The sequence below is a fragment of the Brienomyrus brachyistius genome, chromosome 7 (genome assembly GCF_023856365.1).
Source record: "Brienomyrus brachyistius isolate T26 chromosome 7, BBRACH_0.4, whole genome shotgun sequence".
NCBI lineage: Eukaryota > Metazoa > Chordata > Actinopteri > Osteoglossiformes > Mormyridae > Brienomyrus > Brienomyrus brachyistius.
In genome coordinates, this window is record NC_064539.1 from 21,261,649 (window position 1) to 21,280,580 (window position 18,932).

An 18,932-nucleotide genomic window follows, 5' to 3' on the forward strand; every position below is an offset into this window, starting at 1 on the left:
TCCCGCTTCCTATTCAGAGTCACTCGGGGGAGGGGGGGGTTAGAGGGGTGGTGAGCTGGGGCTGAGAGATTAAACGGGGACAGGGGGAGGAGCGGTACGCAAACAGCGCCCCCTAATGCGGCCAGTGAGGGCTTCAAAGCAGGAGCATCGGGGGCCGCTGGTACAGCTGCTCTCGTGTGCTGGGGAAGGGGGTTTCGGGGATTGTTTGAAGTGCGGGACGTGCTGATGGCATAAGCTGGCTCTGGAATACAGCTCTCACCGGCGGGACTTGTTGATGGGATGGGAGGTGGATGAGGTGTCCTTCTGCGTGCAGCTTGGAGGGCTTTGTTGACCTTGGGTATGAGAGGAGGTGACCACAGACGTTTGACCCCCCCCCCCCGCCACCCCGGTGCCATTAGGGATGGTTTCTCATCAGCACTGTGTGAGCAGGGCCACTCCCTGTCCTGACAAAATTGTGACTTCGGCGTGATGTTCTGCAAGGGCCCGGCTGAACGTCAGAGGTGGAAACTTCAGGTCCAGAAAGTAAAAATCCAGACCAAGAATTTGTTTCAGCCAACCAGTTGAGTCTCTGTGACTGACTCTCTGCACTCAGCTGGACCTGAACTGTCCACCTCTGCTGGACGTAGATCATGATAAGACCAGGTGGATTGAAATGTGTTGCAGGACCTTCTCTCTGAGTGTCTCCGGGAGCAGAAGGAGTTCGTTAGTCGGATATGGAGCACCTTAGTCGGTACCAGATCGGAGAGCTAATTAAGTCAGTGCTTGGCAGACTCTGGTGTCCCCCTTAATGCGTGCAGATCCTCCATGCTGATGGTGCAAACAGAGAGCCCATGTGGCACCTTACTTCCACCTGTTCTCCTTCAGCAGCCATGAGCTATTCCTCCTCTCAGTTTGCCTTTCATCTTACCATGATGTTAGTTGTTTTGATTGAAAACTTGCGGAGACCGAGACAGACAGTAGTTCGCGACCCGTTCAGGGAGCCGGGCATCAGATACATGTGGGAGGAGTTAAACCCTGAGCACTTTCATCACACTCGTGTGTACATCATCCAACTGGAGCATCTATGAGGTGTTAATGAATGATTTACATGCAGCCAGTGTAAACTGGGAGCATGTTAGATGAAATTTTGATGGTGAGATGTTTAACACAACTTGTAAAGTTCCGCTCCTAGAGAGAGATACTTGCCAACCTATTTTCCCTCTTATAGCCTGGCCTAGTTAGAGGCACCCTGGTTAGAGACTATGTTGTAGATCCTAACTACTGTGTCTGAGGTACGTTTCGCTCATTTACAGAGAAATCTAAGCTGAAAAGAAGGTGTAGATGCACAGTGAGTAGAAGGTGGGAGGTTACCCTGCAAAACATGGTATTTATGTGTAGAGGTAGGGAGAGAGAGGCTTAGGATGACAGGACGTGCGGCTCTGTGCACGGTTTCGCAGCAGAGAAGAGCCTGGTATCACTGCAGCTCTCTGAAGCCGAGCAGCTCATGTGGAAGCACATGGGGGAAGATGGGAATCAATTTAACTGCAGAGAAAAATATAATGAATGCTTTTTCTGTGTTACAACAATGAGGGATAATTAGAAGTGCAGCTAGGGTGTAAATTTGGTAGAAAAATTAAATGTATGTAATGAGTCAGGCGACAAAAAGAGAAATAGACCCAGTGTTATCAGCAGACGTGACTGGCTATGTTAATTTATAGCTTGACAAATTGTAGATAATGGGTAAGGGGTGTGGTGGATTTGCTAAATTTCTTTGGGTTTCAGTCAGTGCTTGCTGACAGCGTGAGCCTGATGATGTCACGCTTTTAGACTTAGGAAAAGCTTGACTCAGAATACTAGTGTTTGGACTGGAGCGAGATAAGCCGTGATTTATGGAAATGATCGGCATCTGACAGGTAGAAACGTTCTAACAGGTTCTGATTGGTTCGGCGCAATTACTGCGGTACTACCGGGTCCTGCAATGGAGCTGTTTGCTTCTCTAAACTACAAGAGTGATAGATGTCCTCATTAAAGACATTATCAAATTAGCTGATGTGGCAGACACATCACTTATAGTGACAGGGTTACCCAGACTAAATTACGGGACAGGCAGACACTTAGCCAATGAAATCTGATGGGGAAAAATGCAAACAATCATTCAGCAAGTGGGAATGTACACTCAGCCATTATGTAGCGGTCAGTGGGGGAGATTTAGGTGTTTACGTAAAAACCTCTGCAATCAGTACTGCAGGAGCCAGAGAAGAAGGCAGGAAAACGGCCACGGGGTGGGAAAGTACATCGGCTAACCCTCCGGGCCCTGGACACCTCGCACAGTGAGAGAGTTCAGAATTCAGCTAGTCCTAAGAGACACCCATAGAAGCCTGGGTCAGACGCTGTAAATATCTGAGCAGAGGCAGCATGGGGGGGACATGATCTGAGTGGCCAGAATCTTAGGAGAGCAGACAAGGTCGGTCCTGGTGGCTCGCTTCCTGTGAGGACTAATTCGAGGACACAAAGCACAAATGGCAAGCGGGAGGGAACTGGCTGGAGCTAAGAAAACGACCCAGCTGCCCAGGGCTGATGGGGAATGGAGACTGGAGTCAGGCTGGCGTTGTGGAGCCGCACAGCGTCTGATAAGAGGCCTCCTCTTATTGTCCTCTGCCCCTTACGCTCCGCTAGCAGCACGCTGGCCGCTCTCTCTCGGCATCCTGGTCTTATCCTGGGGCCTCAGGAACTGCTCGGCCCACCTGCAGCTCTTATATCCTCTCATTCTGTTTATCCTGCGAAAGAGAAGCTAAATTCCCTTACTAACAAGAAGTGGTATGCATGCTATACTGTATAATACAATGGGGGGGGGTGCTGCATATATATTACATTGTGGGGAATGTATAAAAATGTATAAAAATCTGTGACTGCAATCAGAAATACTAAAAATGCCAAAAGACTGTTTTATTTGGTTACCTTTGCTTAAAGTTAGGGTTGGGTGGGGGTTAATGTTATCATTGCTGGGGTTTGTGTTTCGCCCATAGAAATGAAAGGAGAGTCCCCATAAAGATATAGATATGTGGCCTGTGTGTGTGTGTGTGTGTGTGCCCAGCTCCCTGCTGTTGCCCATCACACACTCATGCTGACCTTAATGCCTGAGATGCCAGCACCTGCTCTGTGTTCGTGCCTTCTCAGGTTTCCCACTTATCCCCCTGTTGCTGACTCAGGATCAGATTTATGATGTCCCATTACATCTGTCTGGACATGCCAACATACAAATCAGCCTCATTGCCACTTCGTGCTGGGCTCTTTAAATACCTGCTCTGTGTAATACTGAGTTCGGACCGCACACTACTACACCCAAACCTCTATCTAAAATAGATCTGAGTGCCTGGTCTTTGGAACCGGAAAAGTTGTTCTAAGTATCCATGACAGCATGGCAGAATCTTAGAATAGAAGAATCTGAACTGGTTAGGGAGATTTGGACATTGATGATAGAATTATCAATATATTGGGCTTAGGGTGAGGTTGATTTGGACATTGGTTATAGGATCAGTTATCCATCCTATCAATCATCCGTATCATCACTTGATAATAGGATCATCAGCAGGTGCTGGAATTCAGGGCTTCCAGTTTCTGCCAGCAGTCAGGCCCTCTGATGTGTTTTACTGTTTAACACTGTGCCAAATTAACTAACTTGAGAGAGCGAGAGAGAGAGTGATGTACTCTTCAGGGTTTAATGTCCACACCTCCGTGACTGTCTGTCCCCCTTTCTGCTGGAGGGTGTCCAGGTTCCTCGACCGTGCCCTCTCCATGCCGCCTTACTCCCTTCAATAGTGATGGAGCAAATGGTGGCCAATCAGTACTGAGCTCTGTACCTGAGAGCTGGCGTACTTTTTTCTCCATTACCCACAATCCTCCCTCCTGTCAATGGCCTAAACCCTCATACCCGCTGTGTGGAAAAGGGGCCCTTCAGTGATTGTGTGACCAGAGCCCTTTCAAACTTTATGACTTGTGTGTCTGATACAGTATATCTGTCTCTGATGTCACTCATTAATATGATTAATGACAGGCTTGCGCTCTCATTGTCTCTGGGATCCCGCTGTGAGTAGGGATCTCCGACGCAGCCCTTCAGATCTCAAAGCAGTCATGGCTTAAAAGCAAACTGCCAGTGTGTTTCAGTAGCCGAGCCGATTGTTCTGCCATAGAGTAGTTGACACATCCTTTGTTGACATTCATAATTTGGCATTATTGCTAGGGCAGGAACATGAAAGCAAGGCCGGCTGGGGGGGAGAGTGGATAAATAATGGAGGGAGAGGCCCTTCCTGCTCCCTCTGCAAAATTATCAAATCTTGTTGATGCATGGAGCCACGAGACTCAGAAGAACAGAGACGGACATCAGCTAACGTCATGGTCACACTTCATTGTGTTTCTATCTCTCCAGAATATTGGCTCTGAAGATTCGATTGAGATGCTCAGTCAAGCATCTGTTGTGAGTTTCCTGGTGTAGGATGAACGATACGACTAACTGTAGTTATTGCAGATATAGCCTTTGCAGTCAGGGTGCTGTATTAGCCAGTGAATAATAGCATTGTTTTTGACACCTGCATCCCCTCTGCAGTGGATGATGATTTCCTGGGACTGGGTGAGCTTCCCGAGACGTTCCCCTCCGACCCCCCGGAGTCCCTCCCCCACTTCCTGATAGAACCGGAAGAGGCCTATATCGTCAAGAACAAGCCGGTAATCCTACACTGCAAGGCCACACCCGCCACGCAGATCTACTTCAAGTGCAACAGCGAGTGGGTGCACCAGAAAGATCACACCGTGGAGGAGCGTGTGGACGACACCTCGGGTGGGTATCCTTGGTCTTTTCCCTTTAGACTCTCTCATCCTGTGATCAGTGGAGTCCTGTTGGGGTCCACGTTTTTGGGGAGCTGGCAGGGAGCAAAAATGTGTACTGTCTGGCAGGGAGCTCAGAGGGAGCAAAAACATGGACTGGTTATGGGTGCCCAAGGACTGAATTGGGAAACACTGGTTTAAACGTGTTTTCAGTTACTCATCAACCCCTAAGCTCTCTTATATGATTGACTGGCCCCTTTTCTGCAGGCAGGTTTAAGTAGAGATCTTATCAGATGTATCAGGTTCTTGGTATAGGGATTTTCCTCAGACATGGGGTTTGTAGAGGTCTGTGTAGCACAGTGCAAATAGCCAGTACTCCGCAGCCATGCAGATGTCCATACAGAAAGGAGACTGCAAGCTCATGGGAGTTTTACTTACACAGAAATGTTCAATGTTCAAGCAACTACAGGAAGTGGGACCAACCAATCAGATGTCTTGGTCTCCCCACCTCCCCTAGTTGCTTGGACCCACCGCACAATCTGATTGGTTATCTCTCTGAACCAATATATGAGCAGATATGAGCGTCCACATGAGCGGACTTGGAGTTTTGTCCTGTCCCACCAGGAAGACTGCTGTCAAAGCCAAAGTGGCCGATGGGAGGCTCCCCGCCTTCGCTCTTCGGGGTTCCGCGCTGAGCAGCCTCTGCTGTAATTCAGCCTGATTGAAAGAAGAGAGACCCACAGATAAACGCCGACTGGGGTAGTCGATAGCTATTTCAGCGGAAACCCGATATCTCCAGCTCTACTAGTGTGCGACTGGAGTAGATTAGCCCACGTTTGCTCCAGGTCGGGGGAGACAGTCATGTTATGAGGACCCGTTTGCCGGCTCCCAGTGGAAATTATTACTCTGGATGAGTTTGCAGAAATAAATAAATTAAGGCTTAGCTTAGCAACATCAAGATCCAGATCATTAGCTTCCTTAAAATGGATTTTCCCAGCTACCAATAGGTTGCCAGCAGGAGAGCACTCTCTTGGGAGTTCTTGATGGATACGTAAGGCTTGCCTTCCTCCCTGAGAGCACGCGTCAGTGTACCTCCACCCCAAGAACCTGCCCATTATCTCATCAATACTGTGAGGAGATCTGTATTTACTCTCCATACCGGGCGGGTAGGAGTCGCTGTGGAGGGTGGAATGCAGACAGGGCCCAGGGATGATTCTACACATTCACAGGGGCTGGCCTATCGCTCAGGGCCGTCCCTAAAGGAGACGCTTCCTCTACTCATTCTTTGGGGGAGCCATGTCCTGTGTGAATCTTAGCCTCAGGCAGTTTTATGCTGCCTTTTCGTGCCCCCCCCCCCCCCCAAAATATGAGGCCTATCCTCTCAGGCAGCCCTCTCCATCTTTCCGAGTTCCAGCTTTAATTATTTATGCTCATGATGGATCATAAATGAGGTCAATTCCTGTCTGTGGCACACGAACGAAGATGGCTGCAGATTCCTGTGTGTGTGTGTGTGTGTGTGTGTATGTGTGTGAGCGGGTATACCTTACCTTATGGGGACACAATGTCCCTACAATGTGATGAATACCCATTTTTCTTCCTTTAAGGGAAATCTCAATTTAATAGAAGTCTGTGACTGCAATGAAAAAACTAAAAATGCAAAAAGTCTTGTATTTTGCTTGGTTACTTATGGTCAGGGCTGGGTGGGGGTTAAGGTTGTTATAGTTAGCATTAGCATTTTTCCCATAGAAATGAATGAGCGGTCCCCATAAAGATATGTTTACCTGACGTGCATGTGTGTGCGTGTGTGTGTGTGTTTGTGTGTGTGTGTGTATTCAACACTACCAGCTTTCCTTCAAGGGGAAACTCAATTTTATAAACATCTGTGACTGCAATCAAAAAACTAAAAATGCCAAGAGACTTGTATTCTGTTTAGTTACTTAAGGTTTGGGCTGGGTTAGGGTTATGGTTGTCCTTGTTGGGATTAGGATTAAGCCCATAGAAATGAATGGACAGTCCCCACAATGAACTATGCATGTGTGTGCATTCCGTGTCCTCCCCTCCAGGGGAAGGAGAGCATTAGTGACACTTGGCAGGGGACAGTCTTTGTGACCTGTGACCCCCCTACCCCCTTACCCACAGGGCTGCTGCTCAGGGAGGCCAGCATCGAGATCTCACGTCAACAGGTGGAGGAGCTCTTTGGTCCGGAGGATTACTGGTGCCAGTGTGTGGCCTGGAGCTCAGCTGGGACCACCAAGAGCCGCAAGGCCCATGTCCGCATTGCTTGTGAGTCCCTCGCTCTATCTGTCTGCATCGCCTGCGTGTCCGTCCTCATTGTGCGTGAGACCGTCACTCTGTCTGACCATATCACCCGTGAGCCCGTAATACTGTCCGTCCACATCGCCTGTGAGTTCATCCTCATTTCCCCGTGAGTCCGTCATTCTGTCCGTCTGCGTTGCGCATGACTCTGTCACTCTGTCCGTCCTCATTGTGGGCGAGTCCATCACTCTGTCTGTCCGCATTGCCCGTGAGTCTGTAACACTGTCCGTCCACATCGCCCATGAGTCCATCCTCATTGCCCGTGTGTCCGACACTCTGTCCGTCCATATTGCATGTAAGTCTGTCACTCTGTCCGTCCACATCACCCGTGACTCCGTAACACGGTCCGTCCACATCACCCGTGAGTCTGTCCTCATTGTCAACAAGTCCGTCCGCATCGCCCGTAAGTCTGTCCTCATCACCGGCAAGACCGTCACTCTGTCTGTCCGCATTGCCCATGAGTCCGTCACTCTGTCCTGCATGGTATTGGAGTTTCATTTGTTTGTTGAAGTGTGACTATAAGCCTGTCTCCTCACATTCAGGTTCTGTTCAAAATCTATATAGTTTATATTGCTCTTTATTATTCTTACTTCTAGTCATGTATTATATTCATTAAATCATGAAGCTCTTCATTCAGGATAAACCTAGTTCTTCAACTAGTTCTTTTCTGTGAACTTAGAACACTTTCTGACTTCTAGCCAGATAAATCACAGGATCAGGTAACAGATATATTCAACATGCGTAAACACACATCTACAAATATGAGTACCAGTTTTTCCACCTTCCATTTCAAGCTATATTGGCAGGTATTTCTAATGAAGTGTCAGTTTTGAGTGCATTCGACCTTGTTTGACTTCATCGGCTTAGCCAAAACGTCTGTATAAAAGAAGATCCATCCATAGCCTAGTGGCAGAGATCCCTTCCGGTTTTGGTTGAGCCAGTCACATTTTGCCTGAGCTAATCACGTTTTGCCTGAACCAATCAGATCGTGCCATCAGGGCCCTACTCTGGACTGGCCACCCTGCCCGATTAAAGAGGGAAAGCTGGGTGTGAGGAGGGCCGACCATGATCCTGAGCACTGCTATTGGCCAGACAGCGCAGGACCCCCCCCCCCCCCCGAGCAGTTGTAATGATATTGACACCTCCCCCCCTCCAAGGTGCTGAATGGTGTGAACACAGCACATAAATACACCCCAAGCCAACTCATTGGTCTAAATAAATGGCAAAAACATTATTCACTTCAAACAGGGCCACATGCATCATTTTCATCACCACTGTAAATGTAGAAACAGTGTTGGCCTTTCCAGGTGCAGAAGCTACAAATCCAGACCAAGATTTTGTATCTATCAACCAGTTGAGCATAAAGAGTCACAGTCACAGAGGACTTGGGTCTTGGTCTGGATTTGGAGCTACAGGACCTGAAATGTACAAAACTGTACAGGGAGACCTTTTTCAAGTAAGAAACTGGAAAACAAACCCAATTCTCCACATGGCCTGGGGGACGTGGGGGTAGGGAGGTGTCGCTGTAGCCTGGATACGACGCGCCCCTATCACACCGGTTTATTCTGCTGTCTAGGCCGAGGGGGCCCAGGCGTGACGGTGCTCTCTGCGGAGTGAGAGCAGCCTCCTGTTGCCAAAAACCTTTTGATTTGCTTAAAATGCGTATAAATTCACCTCCTTTCCCTATTAAATGTGCCTCCCGTGTGGAGGAAGTGGATGTCTGGCACGCGGCCTGGTAAACGACGGCCCTCTTCGGGGTCCTTCTCGCATTCTTCCTCTCCGGCATGGACTTTAATCATCGGCAATCGCTTCAGAGCTATCAATAACCATGCTCTCTGTTGTCGGGACGTGGTAATAGATGTCGTAGCCATAAAGGCCCCGGGCGCTTATGGCCTGAGTTATGGCCCACTGCCTCGGCACAGAGACTGCGTGTGAGCGGCCACTGTCCGCTGGGCCACGCTTGCCTGGTCTACCTGGCCCGGCTTCACACTGGGCTTGTCTGACAGTGGGGGAGGGGCTGGCCTGCTTCGGGAAGGGGGTTTGCGGTACCTCTGACTTCTTTCTTTTGATGTTGTTTCTTAGTTTTTGATTCCCCGCCCCCTTGCAAACAGCATCTATCAGCAAGTGAAGTGATGACTCATGTATGAGGTGCTGTGAGCCGGAGGGGGGCTGAGCCTTTAGTGTGAGGGGGAGGCTGAAAATGAATAAGAGCACACTATTTACTATAACTACTGTAATTGGTGTTTGGATTTATTGGGGGGGGGGGGCATTCTCACAAACTTGAGTTTTTTTTATGTCACAATGAAATATGGGGTTAGTTTTTTGTTTGTTTACTGTATGTAGAGCAATTTAAATCCCCTTAACTTTTTAGGTATATTAAAATTCATTGCTTCTGTGATTTAATGATTTTTTTTTTTTTAAACCATTTTTAGATTTTAAGATTAAGATTCATTTTATTGATCCCAGGGATAAATTCTGGTGCATACAGCAGGAAGAAGGTAATGCACAGAGAAGCAGACATGCAATGCCAAACAGACACAGTGCAGAGGCAGTACACAGGTACAAGCAAATGTGGTGCAAACACATTTAAAAAGTACACACATTTTCTCCAAATAGGAATCCAGAAATGTGCAACATAAAATTAACAAAAACACAATACTAGATAAAACGTTTTTCAATGTTTCAACTGAATTGCATGTAACGATAAACATTCAATTTATATGATAAAATTGAATGATATTTTTTTGTTAGTTTTGTTCTTTTTTCTCATCTCCATAACTCTTGCCCTGGATTTGATTAAATATGCTTATTACAGAAATAAATGGTAATTTTATAATATTGATTAACGACCCTAGAGGCAGACTCACTTTCGTATGTCTGTCGGTGCTGTTGCCCCGCCCCTCCCCCAGAGAATCCCAGAGCATCCCGGAGCAGCGGTGACCAATCAGAGGGCAAAGCATTTAACATAATGAATTGTAATGAAGATGGCCCAATGTTTACACTGCCCAGTGTAGAGATGATGAAGGTAACACTGCAAGTGTCTTAGGGAAGGGTGGAGCATGGGACTGAAGGAGATTAATAATGTTTTCTGTAGTTACTCCAGTCTATTTTCATACTCCTTTGCAGCAAAATCCACATCTCCCTGCATTGTGAGTGCACCTCTACTGATTCCGGAGACACATGACCAATCAAATCCCTGTTCCTTAGGACGCCGATGGGAGGGGCTGAGGAAAAGCATGCTCACAGCAGAACAAACACATGGATAATTGGAGTGGGTAGTTTAACTGCAACGCCCCCGTAGGCTGGGCTGACTCAGCCACAGCAGACAGGGGGAAGGTTTAAGGCGTTTTTATGGTGTTGGTATTAGAGTGGCCTGTAGCCCAGTACAGATGGAGGCTGCCTGAATATCCCAGCTGGGGGCATGGGCCTCGTCATCATGGAAGTCTCACTGGCGTCAGTACTAGGATTAGTCTTTTATCTCCGATCTCGGATAACTGCTAAATGGACTGTACTGGCAGAGGCAGTGAGCGATCAGGAGAAAGGATGATCTGTACTGTGGAAAAGCTCCAGGAAACTTAAGACCGCTCTAGAGAGATGGGGTTTCCGGACCCTTGGCTGGAGATGTCGGCGTACGGATGATGCCGTCTGGTTCTGGGCTGGCTAGCTTGTCGTTGGCTAGCTGTAGCGGTAAGCTGAGACGGCTGCTCCGACCCTAAACGCACTTCCTGTTTCAGGCTGACCCCCGCGGCCCGGGCCCGCGCTTAACGCCGCCTCCGAATCAGAGCGTGCCTTGATGAATTAGCCTCCTGAGAGGCCTGTGCTCCTCAGCGCCCTCGTGTTACCTGATTCTTTATGGCCTTTATGCGTTATGGTAATGAGGGTGCCCTGTGGGTCAGACCCAGCGAGGAAATACTGTCCCGTTCAGTAATACCATAAAGGTCCGTATTTTAGAGCGGGCAATGGCAGTAATGTATTTTCCTGGATATCTAGCATGGAATAAGGGGAGGGATTGGAGAAAATATGGCATCTGGTTTCCTACCTGCAGTAAAATGTGATTTGTGTGTTTATTGCTTGTCGGTTTTCCGTGCCGGTCTTCTGAGCGGCTCCACACGGCGGGTGCACTTCCTGACCGTTCCGTCCTCACCGCTGGCACACCCTCGTCTGGCCTCTCACCTGTCTCTGCCTCCATGATGGGATTTAGCAGCTGGGGTAGTCCAGAGTTCATGGGGGTCCACAGTGACCAGACCACATTCAGAATAATCTACCCTCGGCCCCCACCAGCAACCTTAAGTGAAATGAGCAATGGGATGTGTGGTGGTGAACAGACGTCTGATCCAGCTGTAGCTGAACCCCCTCACCCCCCCCCCCCCCCCCAATAAACGCTGTGTCACCCAAAGTATGCTGATGGTATTCATAATGAGAATTCAGGCTAAAACAACAGTTGTACAAGTTATTCCTTTCATGCGATGGTATTGATGTTTGCTATTGATTTTCCTTCATGCAACAAACTGGGCTCGTTATTGAATATTTAAGGCTGTAACAGTCCCCCTTACTCTCCACTATATACTCCTGTTTCCCCCCCCCCCCACCTGTGGAATAATGCCCCCTACAGCAGTCTGCTCTCAACAGGAGATGTTTCATTTGTCCTTAATGGAAAGTATTGTTAGGAAAAACCATGTCAGATTAGCTAAGAACTGGCAGACATAAGTTTTCTGTGTGGGTGCATCGGACAGACGTCTGTTGTTTTGCGCTTTTCTTGAGTTACGCAGAGCAAAACACCGATGGCTGTGTGGAAAATAGGCCGGGCTGGCTTATTAAACATGGCATACTGTGTTATGAAACATGATGTTGACGAAAGGGTTTGCTCATTTGAATCTGAGTAAACGATTGCAAATTTATATCTGCATGCACACAGAAGCAGCTGACATACCGGCATTCATGTCAAACGATGTGACATTCGCTCTTAGGTGGACAAACAGGATCATGGGTTGATCCTGGTTTCATCACATTCTTCCGTACGTTGCTACTGGGGGGTGAGGGACAAGGTCACTGGGGGGTGAGGGAAAAGGTCACTGGAGGGGTGAGGGACAAAGTCACTGGAGGGGCGTGACTTTGGCTGCAGAATAGACTCCAACCTGTCCTACACTGGAGAGAACTTGTTGGATCATCCGTTCTAGCAAATGAACCTCTGATTGTCCCAGGCAAAGAGGCACTTCCCATTGTCTCTTGCATTTTCTGTCACATGTAGCTAAGGAGACACTAAAGCAGGCAAAGATGGCCGCACCAGGCCTGGTTACACGTAATAACTTCTTACTTAATCTTTCGCTTGCAGATCTGAAGAAGACCTTTGAACAGGAGCCACTGGGGAAGGAGGTGTCTCTGGAGCAGGAGGTGCTACTGCAGTGTCGCCCACCTGAGGGGGTCCCTCCTGCGGAGGTGAGCATCTCAATCCCCTTCCTGGGGCACAGACAGAGCGCTAACCCAGAGTTTGCTCGGAGAAGCTGGTTCAGGGACTGTTCACGCTAAGCTCTCCAGGTCCTGCTGCGTGGGGCCTGGCATATCTACGCCTTAGAGATCATCATCATCTGCTTCTGCTGAGGAATGTCTTATTAGTTCTATCTTTACATACCTTCTTGGATGTAAATTGTATTTCCTTTTTTGGTGGGTGCGATCCCTTTTCCCAGAGCTCCCACAATGGCAATAAGCTCTGCTGTGTATCATGAGTTACCTCCCCACTATCTTTCGGAATGCGCAGGCTTATCCCTTCTTTGATATCTTCACGCTTGTATAATCCCACAAAAAAAGAAACAGTCAGGCTTTTGAAAAGGATGGAATTGCTCAGAATGGGAGTAACAGTCTCTGGATCACTGCAGCCTTAATTGCCTTAATCCTTGCAGGCAGAGTTGCAGGCAGAGCGATGCGGTAATCATCTCCGCTTTAGCGACAGGCCCTTTCCCTGCTGCTTTCTGCCCGCTGGGCCGGTCACGCTACGCTGCGGTCCTACAAGCCGCTCGCAATGCGACAGCACTGCTAACCCTTCCAGTATCGCTGCCTTTCATAGGCATGTATCCTGTCTCCTACCGGTTGTTGGTAAATGTCTGAATGTTATTCATAAAGCTGAGAAAAGTGGGACTCGCATACCTGAAAGCTATCAGTTAGCCACGAATTGTGGCATTTCACTTTTATGTTAGCTAGAAATGTTTTTGGGGAGCTCCTTTAGTGACTGGAAAGCGATGATGCCACTGGTGGCCGGTGGGGGATGATCTCTCTACATTAGCTATTGGGGAGTGAGGGCCAATCCCACAGGCTGCATCGTATTTAACTATTTTGGCGCTGTCAATCTGGAGAAAGGCACAGGCAGGGAAATAGCCACCTCGGGTCCGTCATGCATATTCTGGAAGCTGCTGAAATAGGACTGTCAGCCGGCCGTAAATCCTGCTTGGATGGGGTTCCAGCTGCACAGCTGTGGCTTTGAGGCCTGTCTGCTTAGCCTGTGGATGAGAGCAGCAGAGCCACGGGGGAGAATCTGAATGCGCGCTGCCTCTCTGTACCGCGGGGCCTTTTCAGCACCCCGAGACACCCGGCCTCAGCTAGCGGCTGGCTTTACAGCTTATAAAAAAAAGAAACGGTACAAAACACTGGAATTCCTGCTGCTGATTGGCTGAATCGGAATGTTTATTACAGAAGAAGCCGTGACTGTTGGGGTCATGTTCCGCTTATATATTGAGTGATTTCTTTGTTCGTATGGTTAAGCCGCGGCAGTCTGCTGATACCGAAAAATTTTAAACGTGCTCTGGAGCATCATTATTTTTCTTTTCTTGGGTCAAAAGGTGTTAAGACTGATAGCGATTCTCCTGAGGGAAGTTTGAAGGCATTAACTTTAACCCGCCTTTGCAGTTCAGTTGTTAGATTTTATTCCGAATGAATGTGTTATAGTTTAAAAATTTAGAATTACAAAGAGTTCCCTTCTAGTTTTCTAAAAGGCACCGTGTTTATTGTCCCCTTACCGCCATTAGGCTCCAGGCCCCAGCGTGCGTCCATGCTGTAGAAATGCAGGACGCCCTGGTTCTGTCTGTCGGCGGTGACACAGACTTTGCACAGACCTTGTCCCTACAGAAGACCGATGACAATGCATCTCACTCTGTCAGTAACTGTGCAAAGTCACCACAGAGAAGAACTACTTCATACTGACTAATGGCAAAGCACTGAAATACCAGAAGGCCATGTTCTCGTTGCTGGAATGGTTCCGCACCAATGTTGGTTGCAGCTTTTGCTCTTTCTTCGCATTTTACTTCCAAATAAGGTTCTTTTAATTGTGAGTCACTGGGGATTTGGCACGAGACTGCAGATATTTTGTTTTCTGAATATGGGACAGCACTTTAAAAGCCAAAGCGCATAACTGGTTTGGTGTTTACTGTGTTAGTTACTATGTTATTGTCTCATCTAGTCTTTGAGAAGCTATTTTATTAGGGTTAGTGTCTTTGCAGCTGTATTCTTGGAATATTAGTGTCTTCACACAGCGTAAGTCCCATGTTGGGGTGTCCTGTCTTACAACACGAAGGAATGGTCCTCCAGTAGAGTAAGTGGTTGACAGTATAGTCAATATTTCCCACAGACTCTTCCCTGGCCTGCAACACAATTCTGCCTTTCTTCGAAGCTGAGCCTCCCTGCTGAGTCACTGTCTTGTCGCCCATGACAACATGGCAGGACCCCGGTCCCCCAAGCAGATGCCTGATTGAAAATGGCTGCTGTCATGGCAATGGGTTCACATGCTCGCCAGCGTGCGGTCACCTCTGCCCCATGACCTGCTCTTTTACATAAAGGGCTGGGAGGAGTGATGTGACGTGTCGGGATGACAGTGGGACAGAGGGAGCAGGCAGGCTTTCTCTTAGTAAGGGGGTTTAAATGCACTTCAGGGGTCACCTCTGAAAAGGGTGAGGTTAAAAGATCCTGCTGGTGTGTGCCAGTCCTTTCAGTGTCTTTGATGGGTGTGATGCAGAGGGCTGCTCCAACTCCCAGTTTTGCCCGGCCGCTGTCATTACATCACTCTGAGAGCGTTTTTCAGAGGAGAACAATCGACTTTCCCATTGCGCTCTCTCCCTCTTCGTGGTTTTCAAATGTTAATGAAAAATAAATCTTGGACTCCTTAGTCGCCTGATATAATATTTATTTGCAACCATGGAACTGTTCTCTCTCACTCCTAAGCCCCCCCCCCCGTGGGACTTCGTGCCCGTGTTGCTAACATCGGCACACATGCCGAAAAAAATGCCCCAGGTTGTTTTCCTCCGACCACGAAACCGGCATTTTGAGAGCGGCTCCGGAGCACAGCGGGGCTCAGAACGAGGCCTGTTTCTTGGCCCAGTAGCCGGAGACCAGATTTCCTCCAGAAGATGAGGAAGCCTTGAAACGCGAAGCTGCAGCCCCATCCGTATGGAAATTTCTGGCTGGTCAGAAGTTCTTGCATTTTTCAGTTGTATTTGCCTTGTCAGAGCGGGAGAACATGTACACCCAAGACTGACCTCCTGCATTCATCGTTGACTCCATTTACAGCCATTTCCTATGGTATAGACCCTGGGCCCTTATTATCTGAATATCTAAGCTGAACGCTGAGGTGATCCACTGAGCTCTAGGACGTCCCCGATACAAACCAAGGTTCAGCTTTCTCCGACCTCTGGCTGGACATTTGGAGCCCTGAAGAGATACAGATGGTCTTTACTCTGGAAGAAGGTACATGGAGGCCTCCTGTGAGACCAGACCAGCTGGACATGGTGTGTTGGAAGAGGAAGAGAACGGTGATGATGATAGAAATAATGGTGGTGATGGTCGTGTTAATAAAGATGATGACGTTCTGTCATTAAGAAGTGGTACCAGTTCCTCCCAGCTCCCTCCCAGTTCCCTTTGCCATTATGCACTGCACTGCAGCCTTGACACCACTCTGTTGATAGGTGTGTTTTTATGGTGCTGATTTGCACTTTATTTTTATGGCTTGGAAATTTCCAGTGTGTGTCGCCTTTCGTGTACTTTCCTCTTTTAACTCTGTCATTCTCATGTTAGTGTCTCCTGCATGTGTTCCTGACGTTTTTAGAGTTCATTCCTTGCCCTGCTCTGAGAAGTGCCACCCCCCCCCCCCACCCGCTCCCAGTGGAGACGCACTGGTAGGCCGCTTATGTCTTGCGTTGCTGGCCTCCAGGGCAGTGCTCACCATTAAATCTGCTTTATTAACTAATTCATCTGAAATGTCATCCGGCCCCTGCTCTCGACTCCTCTCTCACCACTGGGTCAGCATTTATGTAACTTCTTTCTTGCATAAACAGTGTGTGAAAAGTGTTACGTAACACTTAACATACAGTATTTCATTTTTTAGAAATCCAGCATAAAATATTAACTATTACATGTAATGTAAGTAGACATGTTAATGTGTGACTGGAGGCTTATGGATACAGCGAATCACATTTCCACTTCACACAGTGTGTACTTAAAGTAACGGAATAGTTCAAATTCTATCAACTATATAGCAATACAAATTAAAAGTTTATTTTTAAATAAATTAAAAATTTATTTGTCTTATATAAAACTTATATAAATTTCTTCGGCATCAAAATAGCTTGCATTGTACAGCTATGTCCTCTCTGTCCTCTGCCCTGTCCTGTCTGTACCCTGTCCCCTCTGTTGTATACCCTGTCCTGTCTGTACCCTGTCCCCTCTGTTGTATACCCTGCTGTTTGTACCCTGTCCCCTCAATCCCCTACCTTGTCCTGTCTGTACCCTGTCATCTCTGCTGTATACCCTGTCCTGTCTGTACCCTGTCCCCTCTATCCTCTACCCTGTCCTGTCTGTACCCTGTCCCCTCAATCCCCTACCTTGTCCAGTCTGTACCCTGTCATCTCTGCTGTATACCCTGTCCTGGCTGTACCCTGTCCCCTTTGTCCTGTACCCTGTCCTGTCTGTACCCTGTCCCCTCTGTTGTATACCCTGTCCTGTCTGTACCCTGTCCCCTCTATCCTCTACCCTGTCCTGTCTGTATCCTGTCCCCTCAATCCCCTACCTTGTCCTGTCTGTACCCTGTCCCCTTTGTCCTATACCCTGTCCTGTTTGTACCCTGTCCCCTACCCTGTCCTGTCTGTACCCTGTCCCCTCTCTCCCCTACCCTGTCCTGTCTGTACCCTGTCCCCTACCCTATCCTTTCTGTACCCTGTCCCCTAAATCCCTTACCTTGTCCTGTCTGTACCCTGTCCCCTCAGTCCCCTACGTTGTCTTGTCTGTGCCCGGTCCCCTCTATTCTCTACCCTGTCCTGTCTGTGCTCTGTCTCATTTCTTTCTCCTGTTGTCTCCATCCTCAGCTCTTTGCTGTCCATCCTCTGTTCTGTCTGCTCTCTGCTCCCTGTGCTGCCCCCTGTGGCCTGGAGCAGTTCCATTTTGAGAAATTCATTAAATCATTAAGAAAAGATACACAAAGTTATTAAGAAGACACAAGAATTGAGAAAACTATCATGTTTCGTTAAAGTTTTCACTTTTTTCACTGTTTCTTGTTATCTCATTTGTAATTCTTTTTACATTTTTGTAATGTGGGGTGTTTTGCCCTTCCAGGCCACCATACCCTCTCATAATCACCTGCTTCTGGAGAACTTGATCCGCATTGATAATTGAGACTGGAACAGACTGTCACTAACAGGTCCATTTCCCAGGAACCGTACTGTCTTTGAGACTATTGCAGAGGTGCTGAGTCAGTTCTGCGGTCATTTCTGAGGCTGTACTTTTCTGGCAGCTGTCATGTTTCGTGTCTGCCTCTCCCTGTGTGTGAGCTTCAAATTACAGCCACTGTTCCTCTTTTGCCCGTGATGTCTGTGTTTGAGAAACACTAGCACGATTTTTGGGACGTCTCCCCTTAACACATTAAATGATTTTGCGGGTCTTATGACTGACACACCTGCAATTCAGACAGTGGCAATCTGGGCACTTTGAAACCTTGTTAGCTGCCTGATTATGCTTTGAAAACTTGGATATCAAAGACCTCTTTTGTACTAACTGTAATCAGCATTCACCCTAATGTGACTATCCTGTGAAGCCGTGTTATATTTCCTTCATGGTTAAAGTCCTCTCTTATGCATGTCCATCAGTCTGACATCGATTAATTGTGGTAGGTAAATCAATATGGATCTTAAGGAAAAACTATGAAGAAAATTACTACTTGTCGCATCATACTTGTAGCCGTCCTTACTCTGGTGTTGTTCCTAAGGATCTGTTGGTTCTCCCAACCTTCCAAGATCGGGTCCCCTCTATCACAGCAGTGGCAGAGGGTTTTGGCCGCCTGTCCTCCTGGGTTTCTGGACACGATATGGTATGTAGAGTGCTGAGTACTGGCAGAGAGGAGCTGTCTGTGGTCAACTAACATGGCGTGGATAAGAGTGGCCAGGATGCTCTAACACATGCCGGCTTGTAGTGTCATCCTCCATGTTACAGGTGAGCTGTACCCTGTTATGGGGCTGTGATGAGTAGCGACAGTCATGTCAGCCCTGAGGATTTACGAGCTACAGGGCTGATCATCCCGTCTCCTTCATGCACTGCAGTCATTCTGCTCGGACCTTCAGTACACGCACCTCCAGTGGGCCATCGTAATGGCCTTGGAGATACTCTTGTCCATATAGTGTATTGGGACACCTGGCCATTACACCTACTGGAACTTTTATGACATCCCATTCTAAATCCATAGACATCAGTATGGAGTTGGTCCCCCCTTTGCAGCTAACAGCTGCCATTCTTCTGGGAAGGCTTTCTACAACATTTTGGATTGGAGAAGAGCATTTGTGAAGTCAGGC

The 18,932-nt window shown here is 48.0% G+C and overlaps 1 protein-coding gene across 7 annotated transcripts in view; it reads left to right on the plus strand.

Annotated features, from left to right (window-relative positions):
- unc5cb (unc-5 netrin receptor Cb) overlaps positions 1 to 18,932 on the plus strand; it is a 49,035-nt gene that overhangs the window by 16,347 nt on the left and 13,756 nt on the right. For all 7 annotated transcript variants that reach the window (XM_049020698.1, XM_049020700.1, XM_049020699.1 and 4 more), the window contains exons 2-4: positions 4,583 to 4,813; positions 6,940 to 7,083; positions 12,449 to 12,552. In XM_049020698.1, the coding sequence (XP_048876655.1) occupies positions 4,583 to 4,813; positions 6,940 to 7,083; positions 12,449 to 12,552 (479 nt within the window). The remainder of the gene's footprint in view (positions 1 to 4,582; positions 4,814 to 6,939; positions 7,084 to 12,448; positions 12,553 to 18,932) is intronic.